The 22,713-nt window shown below is 40.4% G+C and overlaps 1 protein-coding gene across 1 annotated transcript in view; it reads right to left on the bottom strand.

The window, feature by feature from the left end:
* LOC306704185 (metabotropic glutamate receptor 4-like) overlaps positions 1 to 22,713 on the bottom strand; it is a 117,017-nt gene that overhangs the window by 49,330 nt on the left and 44,974 nt on the right. The window contains exon 2 of the mRNA XM_079170429.1: positions 4,847 to 5,063. Within this exon, the coding sequence (XP_079026555.1) occupies positions 4,847 to 5,063 (217 nt within the window). The remainder of the gene's footprint in view (positions 1 to 4,846; positions 5,064 to 22,713) is intronic.

The raw sequence follows: 22,713 nt of genomic DNA, 5'->3' as shown, positions 1-22,713 counted from the left end.
ATTTTGAGTTTAAACAATCATGGTTACACATTTTTTTTAATAAGTATGCTGTATTTAGAGGAAACAAAAGTACAAAAGACGAGATCACCTAGAAGGAAACATGCCAATTGTCTTGATTGAAGTACATGCTTCCTCTCACAGAACTCTAAAGGTTATTTTCAACCTCCTCTAAGATATCAACTTCCCTCGTGTCGAACTGTTTCTGCTCCGCGGTACCGATACTCGAGTCCAGCCAGTCTGACCAAAGACTGTTTCCAGTTTAATTCTTTCTCCACTTGAAAGCCCAGTGGAGATTCTCTCACCAGCGAGACCTTCTGCCAACATCCAACACAACTCCTCAAAACGCCGCACCACACGCGCTAATATCCTTTTTTTTAAATGTTTAACTGACCAAAAATATTATATTAAAAACATTCATCCTATAAGTTGATCTGTGGAATGTCAGACTCTGTATTTCATTCTAGTCCCTTTTGAGGATGCAAATGGAAAGACAGTAAAACTTGAATTGCTGGAATACTTTGGATATTTTGATTACACTACGGGAGACATTTTTACATTTGTCCTCCAGCTAGCCTTAAACAGAAACATTAAACTGCAGGACGCTGTGAAGAAAAGGCCAAATAAAAAAAAATATAAAAACCATAATGTTCATTCATGAGCTTGAGACTAGCTTCGGATTGTGCTGGAAATATAAGTGAACCTTACCACAGAAACACTGTTGATGTTAGGACCTCTCAGGCATTTGGTCTGTGGGTCAACGCGTCTGTTTCTCTACGGGGCTGAAGCATCTCGGCTGAAACGGCTTCGAAAACAAATATCTTTATCTCAAAGATAAAGTCCTTCAAGCGGTGCTGAAATTCTTCTCACTTTCTCTCCAAGGAAATATTTACTATAAGGATACTGCAGTTATTATTTTCTGAATCTGTTTTTAAGAAGATAAAAACTGTTTTGATCCTACTACTGGAAACAGCTTCCAAGATGTCGATAATCGTTTACATTTTTTTTGAAAGAAAGAAATAATAAAGAAAAATAAAAAACTACATGGTTCTAGTCCTACTTCATCGTACCCAAATCTGCCATTCAAAGCTCAGATCTATTTTCCACACAGTGAAAACAGGACCATTCGGGGGGCGAGACTGCTGCTCAGCACGGCCTTTGGCTGCTTAATGAGATGGAACATTTGGCCAGTTCTGATCTGGCTGTTTTATTATGTGAGCAGACAACTGCAGAACCCATTTAGCAGCCAAATACCTGTGGCTTTGGTTTTGACAGAGCCGCTTGCCTGTCGTCAGTGTCTCTGTCCTATAATCAATCAAAGTCTGGATGAGGAGGAGAGGACCTGGGAATCAAACGGTATACTTCAGCATGTAGAGAACAGACGGGTGGAGATGTTTGTGAAACAATCACTCCAGTTGACAGATTTAAAGGAGCTGTAGGCCGGAAGACTCAACAGATATTTGTCTAAATCCTGGTTTATCATTGTAAGGGGGGAGGGGGGGGGTCACACCGAGAGGCGTCACGAAAACAAAACAGCTGATGATCCGGTGGAGCGGGGGTGCGTATGCAACCAGGCGATCACATGTGAATAACGAGGGGGGGGGGGAATGATTCAATGCAGACATCGACCTTTTGCTCTGGACGACCGAAGACCATCAGCTCTAAAGCTCTTCGTCGCTCTTACGTTTCCTGTGTTTGTTTGCTTTTTTTTGTAATATAAACTAAATTGTATTATACGGTATATTATACTGCCCCACTGCTAGTTACCTCTATTTAATCATACTTCAATCAAAACGGTTCTAATGGTTGCACATGCACAGATGTTTTGCAGCAATTTTGTCATTGATAGCCTAAATAGTAGTGAGATTATAACTGAGGCAGGTAAACACGACATCAAGTCATTAGACAATGACAAAACTATGTCGAATTTAGTCTGAAACATCGAAGTTAATGAACAATTGTGCCTTTATTTGTTGGAAATTGCTCTTTTTGAGGATGCGTTCTAAATGAATATATGAATCAATTCAGAGTAATAAGGCCCCCAGATCACTGATTTAATCCCAACACAACATACCAAACAAACCACCATGTTAAAAATACATAACCGACATGATGCAATGAGCATGTACCCCCTTGGATGCTTACAAAACGTTTCAAATTAAGTTAACTAACTTAGAAAGTATCAGATCTCTGTGGCTGGAGACAGAAGCGGAATAAGGAGACGTTTTCAGTGCTTTAAGCATTCATGATTTAATGAAAGCTGTGCTGAGTGTCTAGAAGGCACCTTTAGGGATTCTACACCTGCGAACCGAGTGAGTCATTAAGAGTAGAGAAAACAACAGCTCCAGAGACCTCGATGCGTAGGCGCAGGTTATCCTTCTGAGTTTCATTCTCAGAAAAAAGTGTTTATCCCTTAAACACATTGTATACTTACAACCTCTATAGCAGAACAGTGTTTTTAAATACCTTTCCTATCTCATTCAAGTCTTATTTTGATGTGTTTAACTCTGGATTGTTTCCACTGGCTTATGGTTTTCATCTAGTGCCACCAACTCGATTACTTAATATTTTATTTCTACCGTTCACAGACACCTACGTCTCTATAAAACGGCATTTTATTCCAACAAAGCAAAGATTTTTAGATATTGTAAAGTCTCAAAGAATTTAGGGAATCACACTTTCCACCCACCCATGTAATCCTCTACGTCACTGTTTCCAAAGGTTTTATCCTCTTTACGTCTGTCCTTTTTATGAGAATTGATATATCAAAATATTTAAAATCATATGCAACGTTAGGCCTTAATTAGCATTTAACACCAGTATCTTTAAAGGTAGGTTTTGTCATTTTCCTTTTAAAGAGAAGCAGCTCAAACCATATTGAAAATGTAATCTGCTGCTGGTGCTTCTCCACGACGCCCGATGATGGGCTGCAGCGTAGAGCTGGCAGGAAAGAAAGGGACGCAGTGGCACAGAGAGTACTGGACATGTCGGTAGTGATTACGCTGTGCTTCAAAGAGGGTCAGGGGTCAGACTTAGCGTGCGCCGGCAGCTCCCTGTGCCAAACGGACTGTATTCCCAACACCGTACAATGCCCTCTCCTTGTGTTGCGCCGGGCTTTAGCGCTGGAGCCTCAATGCTCTTGTGTGGCAGATACAAATGTTTTCCCTGAAGTCTGGAGCTAAGTGCAAAGTCAGATTTCATGGAAAGAATTTGGACTTCAGCATAACCCAAAGGTCTCTATTTTATGAAGTAAAAAAAAAAAAGGTTGCAGTAAATATTTACATATCTGGAACATTGTAAGGTAAAGAATGCTCGTCTTCACATGCTGTCTTTGTAGTGCAACAGAAGCTATCGGCCTCAGGACTTTGTCAGCTTCTGGTACACAGGGCTTTATAGGACCTTTTATTCTACATGATTATTGTTTGAACTAGCATTAGATTAACAAGAGCTCCCTCCATTTTGAATTCAGAGTCATCAGGCCCTAAGTTATTGTTGTATTCATATATTCAGTTACTTAGCATTATTGCCATTTTTGACTTTAGAGTAATTTTAAGAACTACTGCACCATAAGATGTTTTTTGACCAGAGGAACTTTTTTTTAAAGTTAAGAACTCAATTCTAAGAACCCCCATTTTTATTGTGTCGGCCCTGCAAGAACGAGGAATGATGGCAGTTCTTAGAACGCCGTTTTGAGTGAATTATGTTGCTCCTATTTCAGAGCAGGTGCTCTGCCAGCACAAGAGGAACCGTGACGTGAGTGAAAGGCGATTAGACGCACACGTGAGCCAATGCAGTACAGAGTTTATTCAGGTAGTCGCCAGAACCGTTTGGGTTGAAAACACCTGTTAACAGCTGTATGTTTCCTGGCTAGTGTCCACCACGTGTTGCAGCTTTATTGGCTAATAGGATTGCACACAAAAAATAGCTACTTATATAAGCTACCAGGGCTGCCTGATTATGGCATGATTATCAGGATTATTGAGATCACGATGACTTCATTTTAGGAAAAAAGTGTTTCACATTTAAAATAAGCAGAGCATTGCTATCACTTCCATCTTGTGCTACATTCCTGCTAATCTACAAACCTGTTTGCATCAAAACAAGACTGGTCCTTATTCACAGTGCATAAGAAAATATAAATAAAATAGCACCTCAACTTTTTACTCAAAATGAAACCAGCAGAGCTCTGCTTTCACTTTCACATTGTGCCACATTTCTGCTAATTAACAAAGCTTGGCATCAAAAATAAGACTGGTCCTGATGCGCAGTGCATAGAAGTAAAACTGTACCGAAACTTTTTACTCCAACCAGCAGAACACTGCCTTTACTTTCACACTGTGCCACATTTCTGCTAATTAACGAAGCTTTGCATCAAAAATAGGATTTCAAATAAGGTACTTCTTCACCTGAATTCACCTGGCCTACAGTACATTACTCGATCGTGTTCATTTAATTGTGGGTATCCAAAAAACCTGTTCTGGTTAATATTCGATTAGTTTTGCAGCCCTATAACCTACTTCTTCATATTCAGTTCATCAAATCTAAGTAATGGTTTAAATTCCCGACATATAAGCACAGGACCCTTCAGCAGCAGACAAACCACGCTTCTCTCTATAAAACAACTGTCGCATCAAATCCAATGTAGCACCAACCTGAATAGTTTGATTTCTCAGATGAATTGATTTGTTTACAAGGCGAGTTTGCCTACTGGCAGATGTTTAAAGGTGTCCAATCACAGGGAACCCCTCTCGATGGTTCTCCAAAAGGAAATTCACAGCTGGAACCCCCTCTCACATCAGTCTGAACAAACTCTGGGATGCTTGAAGGAACGTTTGAAGAGGAGACTCACCGTCCTCTCGGGACTTCTGAATAAACGCATCAACGCCACTTTCTCCGTAGTTTCCCTCGGAGGCTACCGTGGAGACGTAGTTCCAGCGCATGGCTTTGACGATGTCCACCATGGCCTGGGCCTGGTAGGTGTCTGGGGGCACCACCCGGGAGAAGAAGTCGTAGCGGGTGTTATCACTCAGTTCCGGGGCCGTGGAGGCGTAGCTCACCTGAGGGATCTACGGGGGGGGAAGGAAGAGAGATGTGGTTTACTTTGTGTTGAATGCATTACATTATTCAGCAGGAGCGGTTCCTTGCAGCTTCATGTTCAAGCGCATGACTATGATATGACACCTAACATCTGCTGAACTGCTCCTTTGGTTGTTATTCCCCCTCCGCAGTTGGCGTGCTGTTGCTTTAAATAGTCCTGATGATCACAGGCTTAGCTGTAGCTAAAATATACTTTCCACACCAGTCGAGCAACACTAAGCTGCTGTGGGATTCACACTTGTCTCGAGCATAGTGCGAGGTTTCTTCGGTGTTGAGGCACATAAAAGCACAAAATGATCTGCCTTTGGAGCTTCATTAATACCCGGTGTTCTGGTCAGACATCACAAAGCCTTTATTGTTTATTATGAAAGGCTAGAAAAACCATAAATAGGATTTAACATTACTGTGTTACCTGCAACAGTTAGAAATCAGTCAACTGTTAAGAGATAACTTGATAAGGTGGAAGATAAGGAAGTTGAGCTGATTGCAGTGATTGTAACTGCTTTAGACAATCTTGATATAGTTATCAACTAATAATCTCATATTCATATACATTTGTTTAAAAAACACTTTAATGAGATATGAAAACAGCTTTGCTGTAGATGGCACTTTCCAGAGTTGTGCTTGGAGGCACGTACACAGGCTTTTTTTTTAACATTGGGAAAACCTGCAAAAAACAAGCAACAGACTTTTCTGTTTTTCTTTTCCTGGTTTCTGTAGAATTTGAATGAAGTTTAATGATCAGTGAGGTAAAATTACTGTTGTCTGGTTCTTTGAGGGAAGTATAAATTGGGTTTTTTTTTATACATACAGTACATTCACTTAGAATAATTGTCCAAATCCCTGTTGATTAAATTTATTCTATATACCGCACCAGAAAAGCGGGAGAAAATAAGCGTTTCCACTCTGGTGTCCTGTTTCCAGCGCTGCCGATCGGAGCTGGAGCCGATAAAAAGCCGTGACTACTGCAGAGCCATTGTAACATTTTCCACTGAAGGCAGAAAGCCAGATGTTAGTGGGTGTTAGTGGGTTTTTTGTTGAGTGGGAAAGTGGTTTTAGTTGGTATGAAATCTCAATTTCTGCTTGCTCAAGTTATTCCAGATTTATGGCTATCATAGCTTCTGTGATCTTCCTCTGGCTTCTGTGCTGCACGCGTTAGAAGTAAACTGAGCAGATTTTATGACCTTTAATAATGTGTTTCATGGTTTAACTTCAAATATGGACACACTTTTCATGCTAATGCATTTTTTTTTTTTTTGGTCCTGATTCTCCGGGGTTAATGAATGCAGGCAGTAGATGTAGAAGGCTGAGTCGCAGCTGCTTTAAACCAGAACAGAGTCAGTGGGTGAACATGTTTTAATGTGCATGTCCAGCTCAGTATTATAGCAGAGTACTCGTCCTTAAAGTAAACTCAAACAAAAGAACACAATGTCGACAAATGAAAGAAAAAATGTTACTTTGTATTGCGTAGTTTTTGCCTATGCCATAAATTGAATTATTTCAATAGAATTTGAATTGGAGCAACACATTTTTTCAAAGATAAATAAGGACTTTGCCTTTTCATCTCATGACTGACACTTGAATGAAATGTTGCTCATCCTTTCCAAATACTGTTTGTCACGGCACCTCAGCATTGCTCTGGGGATTTTTGACGAATACTGTCACCTCTTGAGCATCCTGACAGAGATGGGGGGGAGCTGCCGATGGACAGATAATCTGAATATGACACTGAAAAACACTTTGAAATCAATTAAAACTTGTTGCAGCTAAGAAGACGGACGCCCTTTTTTATGTGCTTTGAATAAATCTCAATTTAAAAAGGTTACGTTGTGGCGGGAAAATAAAGTAAGATGCTACATCCAAGTAGACTTTACCCACCAACACTCTACTTTACAAATATTTACTCCACTGACTGTGGAAGTGATGCGGTCCCTTTCCTCTCTGCCTCACCTCACACATCGGAGGCCTTTCAAGTGGTCAGCTGCACTGATCCTGCTACCACTGTGCAGGATCAGTGCAGGATCAGCTTGTCGCTGCCGACGCCTGTGCTAGGAGCACAGCTGTTCAATCCGCACCCACGACCCACAGCTCAACAATTCATGTCACGTACATCCGGCACACACACTTTCTTTTCGCAACAAGGAACCTCCGGTTAAAGCCTGGTGCACAACATACAGTAAATTAATGTAAAACATGTCCCCTTGAGTCCTTTGTTTTTATTGTAATATGTTAGAGTTGTGCTTCAGCGCAGGCGTGGCTTCATATGTAGTGACTTGTGATGCGGCAAACATGCCAGTCAAAAGCAGCCGTGTTAACTTGAATCCCTTTCAAAGAGGAGGTGCAAAAGGCCAGAAAAAGGTTATCTTGTGTGTGCTAATGGGCCGTGTGCATGTTGCATGTCAGCCTCCCGCGCTGATGGCTCCCCGGCCGTCACACTGTGCCGGGTTTTTCGCAGCGTTTCTGCGTCGGTTGGCTTGCTTAGATCTAGGAATTGCTTGTGCAAATCGCTCTGCCTCGTGAACTGTGAGATGACATCCGTGTTGGAGGCTGACACGCTTCCTGCACGCATCCCCATGGGACGCTCTTGGAGACACTGACCTGGACATGCCGACACAACTTGTTTATTTAACACCTGGTGACGGCGGCAGGCTGAGGCACACCTGACCCCCCCCCCCAAAGTTTGCTCACTTGAATTAAGCGTAGACGGCGACAGGCAGAACTTTTCTTCCTTTTACATCTGCGATTCTCTCCCTCTTGTCACCAGTAAAAGTGTGAACCCGTTTAGTCCTTTCTCGCACTGCCTTGACGTCATCAGGCGAGGATAGCAATCAGAAAATGTGTTGTGCGAAGGTGTTAATAATGTCTCATTTTAGACTATTTCAGTGTTTCAGGCACACAGCAGCACAGTGGAAATGATCACTTTGTAAATTCAATTAATTAGTGTTAGATGTGGTTATATTTAGCAATTTTGCAAAATAAGTACGCTATGTAAAATATGAGGTGATGGAACACGTATAGAAACATTTCTCCGGCATCTACTTCCCATGGCATCCAGCAGCAGGATTGCTTTTTTTTTTTTGACAACCCAGATAACATATCAGAATCCCTGCTGATAGACGTGACCGCACCTGCTAGTTCTGGGCCTGTTATCACTGTGTATTACAGTAGCTGTTCAACATCTTTTCCAAAAGTGTTGACAAAAAGAACACTTTGTTTGAGGTTACAATGTGAGCTTTAAAATTCAGTCCAGTCGCTGAATTCGAGGAATAATAAAGTATAGTGTAGTTTAGTAGCTTGGTAATTGAAAAATGTTTTTAGAAAATCGTTTGTCAGCTAAATCATGCAATGCATGAAAAATATCCAAGGAAATGTTTTTTTCCCCCCCTTGATTTGGAAATATCTCTCTCCCTCTCGCTCTCTATATCTCGGTGTTTTTAATGTTGCTGCTGTCGTGTACTGTGGTGATGCCCGTGAAATGTCGAGTCCCATATCTGCCAAATAAGTGGGAGCTGCAGGAGAGCTGCCCTGTGTTGTATTTTTCACCTGAGAGATTTTTCGCTGCTGCAACAATCACACGTTTTCAGCATTCTGTTAAGAAAGCGGGACGGGCCGGGCTTATCGTGTGTTTGTGTTGGCGAGAGTTCTTGCTCACTGGACTACAGCGATAGTCTTGAGCAGTGTGCTTCCTCTAACAGTCACAGTCACTTCTTCAGCACTGACTCAGGAATTAAATTCCTCAGCAAAGGCCCGCTTTCTGATCCCCCCCTATAGAGAATCAAAAGAAAAAGAAACGGGGATTGGGAGGAAAACATAAAGACGGGATGTGTTGTGAAAAGAGAATATATGCCACATGCGGGCGAGGAGAGAATATCTTGGCGGAGGTTTGACGTATGAGAGCTGGACTGTGCAGTGGAATGCAACTGCTCGCATGAGAGATTCAGTGGTAAATATCTTAGTAGTTTGTTCACATTTTTTTTCTTGTGGCTGTATTTTAGTGAAGCTGTATGCACTCACCATCTGTTCAGGCTGAGCTACCTGTCTGATGTGAGCGCTTTGTGACCCCATCACTTCATACAGAGTATACTAATTATATAAAATATACCAATTCACTACGTCACCCTCCCCCCCTCAAGTTTGTAGAACTTCTTAACTTTGCACAGCAGCACCCCAACACTATCCATTTAATTGCTAATGGGCTTGGGAAATATGCTTAATTGCTGTAATGTGAGTCTCAAGCAGATTTATGATTCAGATTTGATGTTCAAATCGCTTGCTTTAAATAACTGCCTTTTTAAAAATTCAATGAGCTCATTTGGCACTATATCAATGCAGGAGTAATGATGCTCATTAGAACTGTACAGAAATATTGTACATCTGTAGGCTACTGTTTGCTGGGGGGGGGGGGGGGGGGGGGGTGAAAAGCTTTAGTCAGGCTCTGGAAATGTTCCAGTAAATACTTCCTGCAAATATGTTGGCAGCAGTATATATTTCATCTATTAAAAAAAAAAAAACGGAAAGAAAACGTTTAGCATGAACTGACTGCAATTCGATCAGTGAAGAATTGTGGAGAGTCCTTGGCGATTGAACTCCAACGTGACTAAGTCATATTTAGGGGAAGGGGGGGGTAGTGATGCCATGGTTTCTACAGAAATATTATAATAATAATATGATGAGATGAGGAAGGAACCTTGGGCCCTGATGTGATGAAGACTAGAGGTGAATGGGGAGGAGGAGGAGGAGGAGGGTTGCGCCAATTTGTACTAAAATGGCAACTGACAAAAGACGAGAAAACGTTTTTTTTTTTCTAAATTTGCCAGCAAAGATATGATCGTGTTTGTGGCGAAATCTGTATGGTTTAAGATTGATCGGCCAGAGTCAGCTGATGGAGTAGAAGCTGGAAAGCGAGAGAGATTTGTGAATGAATGAGAAAGTAAAGTTTAGTTTTACTATGTGTACACTATATAGTATGTAGCCATCACATACACATTTAGAACCCTTATATGTTCAAAACTAGTTAGATGGAAACGTTTAAAAAAGTCAGCTGGAGAATCACAGTTAGCGTTAATTAGCTTGCTAGCTTAGGTTGACGAAAGCAGGTAAGTTTCAGTTTAAAACACGCTCTAGTCCTAAATGGGCCACTGTAAACTATTTGCAGTGCTAGAGTGGAAAGCTTGGCATGCGAAGCGACAGAAGCGAAGAGGGGCGGGGTTTAGCCAGTGGTCAGTTCCACCAGACTTCTTCGCCTGTCTGTATCCTTGAGGGGAAACTGTACAAGCCCCACCAATAAATGCTGCTGCAGCCTCTAATTCACAGGATGTTTTTACTCCTGGTTTTCATGTTCAGTTCGAGGCAAATGCAGTTACTGTGTTTGCTCTCACAGGAGCTCCGCAGAGCCAAATGGCTGACACTCGCGGGCACCTTCAGGCACACGCTGTAGTCTTCACCATTCAGTGAAGAAGCAGCTGAATGTTATCCAAGGTGAAGCATCCAGTCAGTGAATCTCCACGGTGTAGATTTCCATTCGCCCCCAGTGGTAAGTTTAAGCTCTTCCTGGCATGCTGATTGATCAAACTATTGTGTTGGAGAGAATTGTTTTGTGCTTTCCTATTTTCAGCCATTCAACAGTTTCAGTGTTTGTGTCATTAAGACACTTCGTTTCTGCCAAGTAACAGCAGGTTGTGTGACTAACTGCAGAACCAATGTGCTGAGTCATAAAGCGCAGCGAGGTCTTTCAACCCATTGTTACTGAGATCAATATGGTGAGACTAAAGTGAACAATGCAAGCTCTGCACAGATGCTCGAGCCAAGGATCTGACCCCCCCTCTCTGCAAAGTATCATCAGGGCTAACTTCATATTTTCCAACATTCCCTCCACACCACTCTAACATTTCTTCTATAAATCAAAAGCCTCTTGAGAATTGTTTTGCTTTGACCTGTGTGGTGGAAAAAAAACTATACAATAGTACAGAGTGAGTCCTATAATACTGAATACTGAAAAATCAGGTATTTACGTTATAACAATTGATCAGCAGTTTCAAGCTCTCCATTGACCCCTCCAGTCATCCCCTGCCTCTTCTGAGCCTCGTCACACAAAGACATGTGTCTTTATTACCCTTGCTTATCTCCAGGAATCTTCACACCTGAACAATCTCTGGTTCAACTGCACCCCCATTTGGTTACTTCCTCTTATCAAAGCAAAGGCAGAAATACCCCATATGGTCCTGCCACCACTCAGCCAGGCACACAACCACATGTAGTAAGGCACATAAACTAAGTCACAGTAGAAATGTACTAGCACAGGGAACATTCTCCATCACACCTGCCACATGTCCTTCTACTAGTATGAAGCTCGACTCTAAAGGCCTTTACACACCAGCATCACAACTATTCACGCTGGCAGTGATGCAAATTTGCGACAGGTTTTGAATAGATTCTCGCAGGCAGAGGAGTAACTACCACGATCCTCTTAACCCAGGTAAATAGTCGTATATATCCTAAACTACTGTGAGCTAATTTATTGAGTTTCCTTTTAAAAAAAATGCTCTGAGTGAATTTGAGTTTCCTTTGGTAAACCGTTACGCAGTGTATGTGTCTAGGGCTTTTATTGTGAAAGGTAAGAAAGGAAGAAGTGGATCTGGTATGTTGGTGCGTTTGTCAAGATTGAAAGGAGTGAATAACTCTTACCATCTTGGTTTTGACTACAGAGCTTCTGTGTTGTTGTGCACTAACGTTTTGAATATTGAATATTGTTCCGCCCAACGTGATTGGCTGATGCCTTTTATTTGAGTTGCAAAAGCTCAGAAAAGTCAAACTTGTTCCTGAAAAAAAATGACATCGCTTTTTTTTTTTTTAGACAGAACTCCCCCAAACCTTATCAATACTTTCTCTTGACTTTCCCCTTGACCTCGAAAAAATACAGCCTCTCTCTACTTTCTAATAAAGAACTTCAACCCGATGAGTGCACCGAGCGCAGGCTTCATCTCTGTGGCTGCTGAAGGAGTCGAGCTCCACAACATTTTTTTCACTGCACCTCCAATTACAAATAATAGTCTAAAAACAATACATCAGCTGACGTTGTAGCCTGACATGCATGAAGTTACATGATGCCGAGTTGTATGCCCAGTCCTGTTGGTGACATTTCATCCAGACAGCTTTTCCAAGAGTGTAGTAAATATCACATGAATACTGTTGGTAAATTGAAGTTCAGTGCTCGCTGATGTGCAGAAGAGAGAGAGATAGCTGTGTACAGCATGAGCTCTTTTATTATATTGCTCTGAGCTCTGTTACGCACAGCTGAGTTGGCTTTTACGCACGACTTCAACAGTTGTTACAACCGAATGAGCGAGAGCGAGCGGCGACCCTCCAGTTTTGTTGTTCCACACCACATAAAAAATATATAAATATGAATTTGATCAGGTGGAATTGTAGCGTGATATACTGAAGTGCAACATTAGATATCTAAACGTCCATCACAAACACGATGCCTGAGTCGCTTGTTAGAGTCAATGTAAAGTAGGGCGCAGATACTGAGTTTATATTAAGAGGTAACATAAGCACTATCTATTGGTGTCTCTTTGTCCAGTAGGACTAAGTGCTTTATTCCAAAAGATTTGACTGGATACGCTTGAAATCAATATAAATAATTAATGAAATAATCATTGTGATGCCATTTTGGAAATGGTCATTCTTAATTTGGAGACAGTCGTATGGTTCCTGCTAATGCTTTACAGTCTGAAAGAGGCTAAACTTTAACTTTCAAGAAAGTTAACAAGGGATTTTGGGATTTTCACACAAATAGTTCTGAATGTGGAAAAAAAGCTTGACGTTCAGGCGTCGTCCTGTGTGAGGAGGCGGCCTGGTTACGGCTACTGGATATTTTTCATTATGGTTTAGCTTTGTGGTCTATGTATCGGCAGCAAGGGGGCGAGAGGCAGAGCTTGAAAGCAGGTGCCTCACGGCAGTAACAATATTAAATCAAGAGCACAAATCACTAATTTGAAAGCACAAATTAGTGATTCGAGAGCACAAATTACACCGCCGAAGCAGGACTGCACTCTTGTTCCCTTCTGTTGGCAGGTTTAGTTGGCTAGCAGCACAACATTAGCAGTGTTGATGCCTCAACTTTAGTGTTCTTAATAAAATCCAATTCTTTATGGATTCAGGAGACTCGAAAGCCCCAGACAGACAGAAAGTGTGAGACATTACCGTCAACAAACGCTTTTATTGTTCTCAATGGGATGGGAGCGAAGCAGAGACATTAAGAGCTGTGTTAAAAACACTTTGGCTCTGCTCCCAGTGAAAGTCCACTGACAACTCCACCAAAGTGTGACTCTGAATGTTTAGTGTGCATGGAAGTATGTGTCTATGAGAGGTAAGCTATGTCGTAAATCAAATGTTTGCTGCTTACTGCACTATATTTACCGTCCACCATCAAATTCAAAAATGAGTAAAAGTAAAAAAATAAAGAATTCAGTCGAACGAGCCAACCTTGGTGGCAGCAGTATTCTGTATTTATGAATGTACCAAGAAATGCTAAATATAGCGTATCAACAACTCCCTGCTTCCCTCTCCTCTCACAGCCTTTGGCACGCATGTTGTTTAGATCCATAAGTGTGACAGTTATGTTTACAGAGTACTGGAAATGGCAGATGTTCCTACGTGCTGTACGTTAAATACGGGACTTCGATGAATCTTCTGCCAAGCTGAACTCAGCGGGAATTTTTAGAGAACATGACATTGAAGCACACAAAAAGTTAGGTAGAAAATGTTCAGTATTTCTTTTCCTGTTTTAACATTTCTGCATAAATTATATATTTTTTCCCTCTGTGCTCTTTTTGCTTTTATCACTATCCTACGACATCTTTTCCTAGTCCTCGCTGTTGTGTAAAGTACACTACTTAACGGTTTTGGCAGCAATTTAGATCTTTATTTTACACCAGAAAAGGACTCCAAAGGAAATTCGCCCCGTGGTTCATTCATGGGCTACAATAACCACTGCCGAGAATATTAGGCTCACAATTTCAATTATTGAGAACAAAAGTAAAATGGCAGCTCACGTGTCCTCTTGAGTGCGTGCCTCAGTGTGTGGCTTGTCGTTAACAGTGGTGTCTGCCATGTCACCGTTGCTCCTGCAGTTCTACATTGAGTTTCAGCAAATGAGCGTCAGAGGTACATTTAAAAGTGCCTGTAATTATGACACAAGAATTTAAATGGTAAATGGACTGCACTTATATAGCACTTTTCTACCTTAATGGACAATGCACCTAACAATTTGCCTCTTATTCATCCATTCACACACATACGCACATTACCATTGCTCATCGGGAGCAACTGGGATTTCGGTGTCTCGCTCAAGGGCACTTGGACAAGATAACAAGAGGAGCCAGGGATCTGGCAACCCAGCGACTACTGCCACAGCCATTCAAACAGTCTAAAGAAACTCTAGATTTCTAGATTAGTCATTGAATTTTCTGATAGAGAAAACAGATCAGAATATGTAACACGTTTGAGAGTTGGAGCTTAATTGATTAATCGGGTGATGTGTAACTTCCACCGTATTTTCCACATTGAAACTATCGGCAGTTTCACTTATTAGCTTGCATTCTGGCACCAAACATCTTCAGGCCACTTCAACCTGTGTTCCAAGACCTGATTTACAAGTTGTGAAAAGCCCTGGATGTGATATAATGTACACTATCAGTTTACACAACTGTTTTTGTCATAGTTTGTTTATTCAATTGCACAAACATACACACGTACACATGCACACACACACACACACACACACACACACACAGTGCCACACAGTAGCTAGTAGCTATTTCTGCATTGTTCGGGTTTGCATAAATCTTTGCATCTCTGGAAAAAGAGAACAGACAGGCAATAGATTAAATGTTTTTTTTTTCCCCCATTCGTGCAGGGGTGGGCTGTTCCATTCCATTTTAAACCTTTTGTCACAAATAGGTAGCTCATTTTTCATACTTTGCCTCAGCAAAAACAAAACAAAATGTTGCGGCTGAATTAAATATTTGATGTGCCCTGGCACTTATTGTTCATCTCCTGTTCCCGAAGCCACTGTATGCTGCTCATACAGGGTTGTTGTTCTATTTGTTAAGCTGTGGCAATCATTAATTTGGACAGTGGCAACTGTGATTAATTATCCCATTACAAATTGAATTATCACTTGCGTTAAACATGCAAATGAGCTCAACTAAAGGTTGAGAATGTCGTGAGATTTGAACTAAATTACATTTGTAATAAATGAATCACTGCATAAACAATAATGTACTTGTTTATCACAAAATCTGAAAGGAAAGAAAAGTGCAATTAATGCTCACGTTTCACTGATCCTCCCTCTGATCATATTGAATTAGCATTAGAACGAGTGGTGTAACGGACCACTGTTTAACGTTAACCATCACAGGACATCGGCATTTATGCTTTTTCTGATCTCTGATAATTTTACATTCTGAACGACAACTTTGTGTTGAAAGAGCTTGTAATGATGGTAGCACCGCTAACGGCCAACGATCGAAGGTTCACATGTGATCTCGAAATAATATAGTGTTGGTGAGAAACTTGAATGAATTCAGTTTTTTAATTAAGATGTTTTCTCAACAACATAAATAGATATTAGAGATGAATTATGACCTGTTTATACGAGCTCTAAGCAGCTTATAATACATCATAAAAACTACTAATGACAAGATTTCTTTTAATCCATGAAAATACAAACTTTTATTTCCTTATCATTTAAATTGTCTTTTTTTCCGAAGAAAAAACTAAGTAAAGGGATACAATTTCTAATGTTTTATGGTTTACGCTAACTTCAGAGTGGTTGAAATGTTTTTTAGGACAGATGGAGCCTTGTAGACCAGCTACTATAATCAAACAACAAAGGGATCTGTATCTGCCAATATCGATCATCAATGATTGGTAATTAGTATCGATGGTAAAAACAACGTGACCGGGGACCTCTAACAGTTCTATTTGCTTCCTGATTATCTTTTCGTACTGATCCGATGTCTGGTCCGATCCGTGACTCTGATCCGTGTTACAATACGAACCGTGAGTTTTATGATCCGTTGCACCCCTAATTACAACCCACACAAAAAAAGCTCAAATGGTCACACAAGAGTGATTTTCATCAAGTAGCACACAGCTATAAAAAGCCAGACTCTTATATGAAAGCTCCAGGAGATTCACAACTGATAATTAATAAGAGTGAAATATAATGAAATGTCTGAACGTGTCTGCGGTTAACACAATGGATATCTCTTTTGTATTCAACATCCCTGAACCCGTGCCCTCCTCGTCTCCTCTCCCCAGGCTACGCACATTTTCTACTGCATTGGTTCAAAAGACATCATTGAAAGGAAAAATTTCTCGACAGTGCCTTGGGATATGAATGGATTTAATATTTTCTGGGGAATATTCGGAACGAGTCTTGCACGCTGTGTCAGATTCATTTATTCATTGATCTAGGCCAATCTTAAAAGTGCCTTAAACATCATGAGGTCAGTGTTCCCCAACCCATCTACAGCATATCGGGCTGCTCGTTGTTTCTGCATACGAATCATGAATTCTTGAGGAATTTCACATTAATTTTATTGCGATGCTTCACATCAATGAGCACTGCCAGTTTCGTTTGATAGAGCCACGCCAGAAGCAGCCAGGGGTTGAACCAATGATGCTGCAGCAGTGGCTGTTTTTTTTTCTTCTCCCCCCCCCCCCCCCCCCCCCCCCCCCCCCCCTCTAGGCCTTTTCACAACTTCTTTGTATAATTACATGCCTGATTCATTCTTCTGTGTCACTGATTTATGACCTAAAAGAAATCCAGCCCAAGCCAGTTCATTAAAGTTTTTTTTTTTGCATTCGGGGCTCCGGTTTGCTGGCAGTAGCCATAATCCTCAGCAGCAGGCACAAACACGTGTTGACAGACAGCAGTGTTATCGGTCGAACTGGTGATAACGGGCCGAGAGGATGGAGCTAATTAAAAATAATGAGTTCACATCAAATCACATTGTCCTGAACATACACCCTAACCTGATGGGAAATATCATGTTTAGAATAAATAAATGTGTCTCCTACATATTGAAATAGGCTAAACAGTATTTTATTTCAAATGCAGCTTATTTAACCAGTTCCATTTCCTCCTGCATAATACCCATGAAATTAATTCTAATTCATAAAATGTCTGTGTTGGAAAGTTAGCAGGAGATTTGATTTGTAATACAACCGGACAGCATGAAAAAATATATTTTTCTTAATAGCAAGTTTTCCAATTTTTGGATCCATCTCTAGAATAAAAAGTAGTTGATTCACTTTCTGGGTTAGAGGCAAGCTCTAAGCTGGTAGCAAATAACAATTATTGAATTTCATTACATTTTTGCTGGACAGGATGTTAGTTTTATCGAAGCCAATGTATTGTGTATTGTATTATTAGTATGGGCGAGTCCCTTTAAAACAGTGGAGCAATCGCCACTGATCATCAGTGTGGTTACTAAAATAACCGATGATCGCTTCATAACAAGAAGAACATGTTATAGCCATACTGGTTCTCGGGATGACACAGTCAGCCTGTTGGTCCATCCATCTGCCAGTTGGTCGGTTGGACCACCACTTTGGTCTATATACGGAATCATCTCTACAGCTATTGGATGGACTATTGTAAAATTCAATAAAGATGTCCAGGGTACCCAGAGGATTAATGTTAATGACTTTAGGGATCTCCTAATATTTCCTCTGGCGCCACCAGCAGCAGAAATGTGACTGTCCTCTGACTGTTCATCTGGGGCATCATCAGGTCAAAGTTCATTGTGTCCAGTACTGTGGTTTCTTAATTAATACTAAAAATGCACTGATTGCGATTTTTTAAAAGTCTGAACTGATGATTTTTTTTCTAAGAACCATAATTGTCAGCAAGGCTTTAACACTTTTTTTTTTTTTTTTTTACAGTCAGTAAAACAGTCTATCGTAGTTATTTGCATTAAACAATTCAAATTATCAGTGAATAAAAGATTGTATTTTATTTATATACTTGCTTTGATTTAAAAGATCCGTTTAATCATAAGCAGCTTAGAGCTAGTGTTAGTAAGTTTAACAGCTCGTCTAATATCTATTTAATATTTCCATGAAAACATCTTATATTAGCATTATAATTTAATACTACAATACTCATTATTACTGGGTAGAGCTAGAACACACCATAATGCAAGTCAATGTAAACATTAGCCATTTAGCTCCGTGATGTTGGTAGACGAGCAGGTCAACGCGATCACTCTGAGCAGCAGCATTGGAATGAATGACAATATAATAAGTGTCTGATTAAGTTAGAAGTTCCAAATGATTTTAAGGTTGACAAATTGTGCGCTTTTTCACTTACTCTCTCACCGACACGTATTGTGTGTGTGTGTGTGGTTGTAAAGTTACTATCTGTCCACCTCATGATAGTTTTACGTAGGCACAACATGTGTGTAAATGTGAAAAAAAGATCAGAAATATGAGACTGACAAGTGCGTCTTATCTGCAAAATCAATGACATTCCTTCAGCTGCAGATGTGCTTTGTGTTTAGTGCTAATTGGCAAGTGTTAGCATGCTAACACACGAGATTAAAATGGTGAAAATCATAAACCTTGTTAGCATGAGCTAAATGCTAAGTATAGCCTCACATGGCTGCAGAATGACTCAAAATCCTCTATGCAAAAAAAAAAAAAAAAAAAAGATTCTTGTCAGGGGTTTTAATTTTTAACAGCATGTTTGTACAACCAGAAATGTTCTGACTGCGGTGTCCCCTAGACGTGGTTTGAAAATACACTGTGGCAGACGGCTGCAAAATACAATACACAGATGATCCATCTGTTAATATGAAAGCATGGACTCCTTGAATACATCAGAATTCCGCCTTGTATCAAGTGACATTATTCATCTAATCTAGAATAGATGAAGACATCATTTGAAGTGACTGGGAATTCAGATGAGTTTTCCTTGCAGGTGGACCACAGGGAGCCACTTCCAAACTATGGCATCATCGGCTTTATGTGAGGGTGTGTCCCAAATTTCACTTTCACTCCTTCCTGCTTTCTTTCACCACTATTTATTCTGCTTCAGGAAACAAGTCAGGCAAGACGAGGACAAGGCAGATGAGAGAGAGCGAGAGACTCATGCTTTAGCATGAAAGATGAGATGTCAATTAATGAAGACTGTGCCTCTAAGGAGCCCCTAAAACATTTTATTCAGTATGTATTTAGGTGAATTGCCATCGACTTCAAGCCATTCAACCTTGGAAGTTTATTTGGAAATCCTATGGCTCATTAACGTTTGTTCAGCCCCATGCAAGTATTTTAAACACAAAACACTAATGCTACTAATTCAGAAAACCCAAAAGATATGCAGTAAATATTACATTATATTTACTGTACTTCTTTCCTAATGAACTGCTACACATTGATTATCGATAGACTCACCCTTAGACCACATAACTGAATATTTTTTAGCAGGTTCTTCGATTGTATTCTGTACACAAACACTGAAATGAAAACATTCGTTATCATCAAATGTTGCCGTTCAGCCCTGGACTTTGCTGATTGATCCTCTATGAAATTTGTCATATTCTGGAATAATACTGAACCTCTACAAAGAAGCCAGCATGGCAGCATGTTGTTTTTTTCCTCAAAATAACTGGCTCTCCAAGTGGGTGTTAATTCGCAAATGTGAGCCAAATGATCTTGTATTTCCTTTTCCTCATTTGTCATGCACACAGTGGGATACTGTACCAGGCTAGGTGAGGCTATGTGGGTTAGTTAAAGTAGACGCACTCAAACTCAATTAGAGCTATAAAATATGTAGAACATTAAATAATCTTCCATTCCGTCTTCTTAAGTCTTTCAGCTGCTTTATAATTACGGTACAGATACAGTAGATCTGATTTAAAAAATTTTTCATCTCACCTGTTCCCAACTTATTAGGCATGCACACATTCAAACAAGCTGCTGTGAAATCCGTACCTGCCTAATGAGGAGAAAGTATGTATATTGGTTCAAATATTTTGTGTGTGTCTAAGACATCATATTCTATTCATAAGCTTCCCAACAGGCTTTGATCAGCCAGTGTTTCACCTTCATAACTGGGTAAACTTGTAAAATGTGTCAGAGGATCCCACAGAGGAGAGTGGATCGAGGGGGGAATAGAAGGCTTATTTCAGAGGGAGCATTAAAAACAAATAGAGGTCAGAGAAACCACTGGTGCCCAGCTGTTTTGTTCACAAAGACAAACTAAAAAGCCGAAGCGAAATTGAATCCAGGATGTAACTTTGAACATTTGTCCCAAGTGAACAAGGTAAACAAGTGTTGTCATTGATGTGAAGAGAAGAAATTGGAGCTCACTCCTATAAACCAACAAACCAGGCTCAAGTGCTTCTTGATATAAAACTGTATCAGCAGGGAAACGTAAACCCCAGCGGAAAGCCTGAAGAAAAGAAAGCCAGGATAGTGCTTTCACTTCATTAATGCCATCAGTGGAGAACCTGCAGTGAAACAGCACGGAAGGTATTTCTATCGTTTCATGCCTACATTTAAAACTAAAATCACTCACCAACTAATTCTACCTGCAGGATTAGACAGTACTGAGGTCAGATGTAACGAATGAGGGCACTGTAGTCTTGCTGTTGATCTCATCAAAGATTAATGTGGACCGCATGCTTTATGCTGCAACTTTAAAATCTGCAAGGGAACAAACATGGTTTTGATCTAATTCAGTCCCGTAAATGTGGGAACACTTCACTCCAGGCAACTTCCTGCTCTTGAAACCATTACATTAGTTGTGTTTGCTTTGCACTGCGGTAATCGAAAACCTTTTGCAATTTATGAGTTTGTTCAAGATAGGCTGTTTCTCTGATAGGGAAATAGTTAAGTGAACATATTTCTAGACAATATGGGTCACTTTACTGTTTTGAAGGTATCCCCATGGGAATGTGACATGATGAAGTGTGCAGCATATTAAAGGAATATGCACCACCTGAAAAGCATCTGCCAACAGTCCTTGTAACTATAATAAAAAAAACAACGAGTAATGGTGTTCACTGTATGTCCTTTTCATGATCCTTACCTAAATGTTCAGGAAGGAGCCCAGACTGAAAGTGCAAAGCCATTTAACAATAGAGTGGCTATTACATATTTATGATGTTATTCCACTTTTCCCCTTTCCCCTGTCTACAGCTCTCCTGTGAGGTATAAAGTAGAGTTCCTTCAGAGAGACGCCAAACGATGATTACAGTAAGAGCAAAAGATCTGTGTTATTTGCCAGATATATGTCAAAAAAGACTTAACTTGCGTTTTCCATTATAAACCCTCTCTCTTCCAGTAGAATTAATATTTTGATGACTCCTCTTGAACTCGCAAATCAAATGTGATTTAATAAAAATGGTTCTCCTCTGATCATTTGGATTGGCCAGCAGCACACTGAAACTAGCTTACTAGCTTACTAGCTGGCAAGCACATATGCCACAGACTAAGGCTGGTGACCTAGCGTGCTAGGAATCAACGAAGCCAGCTAACTTACTGTTTTGGAAGGTGTGTTTGGCTAACCGCTATCAGCTAACATAACTGCATAACTGTTTTTCGATGCCTTACAGCCCATTAGTGTCTAGATTGGGGGGAGGGGGGGTTAGCCGATCGTGGGTTGTATTTATTCAATCACACAATACAGCAGTATAGTTGTTGCAGACATAACTGGCGGAGAGCTGCACTCTCCTCTCTAGTTGAAACTGTTTTAGAGAAGTGTTGATTCAACTTCATAATCATTCTGGTGCTGATCGTATTGCATTACACACACAGGTGCGACTCAGATTCTTGGGAGAGCTCCCTCAAAGAGAAGAGCCTTTTCTACGACATCCGGCTGTCCAACCGTAACGTTTAAATAGTCAATTCTTCACCGTTAGTGTCTCTGACCTGGGAGCTGCCTGTTACAACCACAACCTTCTACAGCTCTAATGGAGAACAAACCATTAACCTTGTGTTCGTAAGATCACTCACTGCCTTTGTGTTCTTCATATTGTCTCTAATCTCTGTAGATTAATTGTGGAATATGATGATTGCACATCACTGGTCTCGTAGAAACCCTTTTGAAAACATACAAAGACACAGAATCAATTCCCTTCCTATGATGCAGAGAACATCCCAAACCATCACCTGACTCTGGGGACTGGGACATTTCTGTCAGTAAATTGGCATGTTATGGTGGGACAATCAGCAAAGACTCCAGTGTGGAGCAATCTGAACGACATTAAACAACCTTTATTTTCTTTTGTTTGGTGATCATCTATTTTCCATCTCTGCTGCTTACTGATAAAATAATCATCACACTAACCGATCCCATAATCTGATAGTTCATTATTTTAACCTTTGAGACACTCCCTAGATATCTTATTAGTCACCACTGAGCAGGCCTCATACAATCATGATCTTAACGGGAAGCTCTGCATCCTTTAAAAATGTAGACAAAACATTAACGTCTTCAATAATATAGCTTCGTGCAGATTTGTGGTAAAGAACATTTTTTAGATGCAACTGACTATTTGATATGCATGTTAATTCTTGTATATATTTCAGTTATTTATTGTT

Source organism: Pholis gunnellus, assembly GCF_910591455.1.
Source record: "Pholis gunnellus genome assembly, chromosome: 2".
Classification (NCBI taxonomy): domain Eukaryota; kingdom Metazoa; phylum Chordata; class Actinopteri; order Perciformes; family Pholidae; genus Pholis; species Pholis gunnellus.
This window is presented reverse-complemented; position numbering and strand designations above follow the sequence as displayed.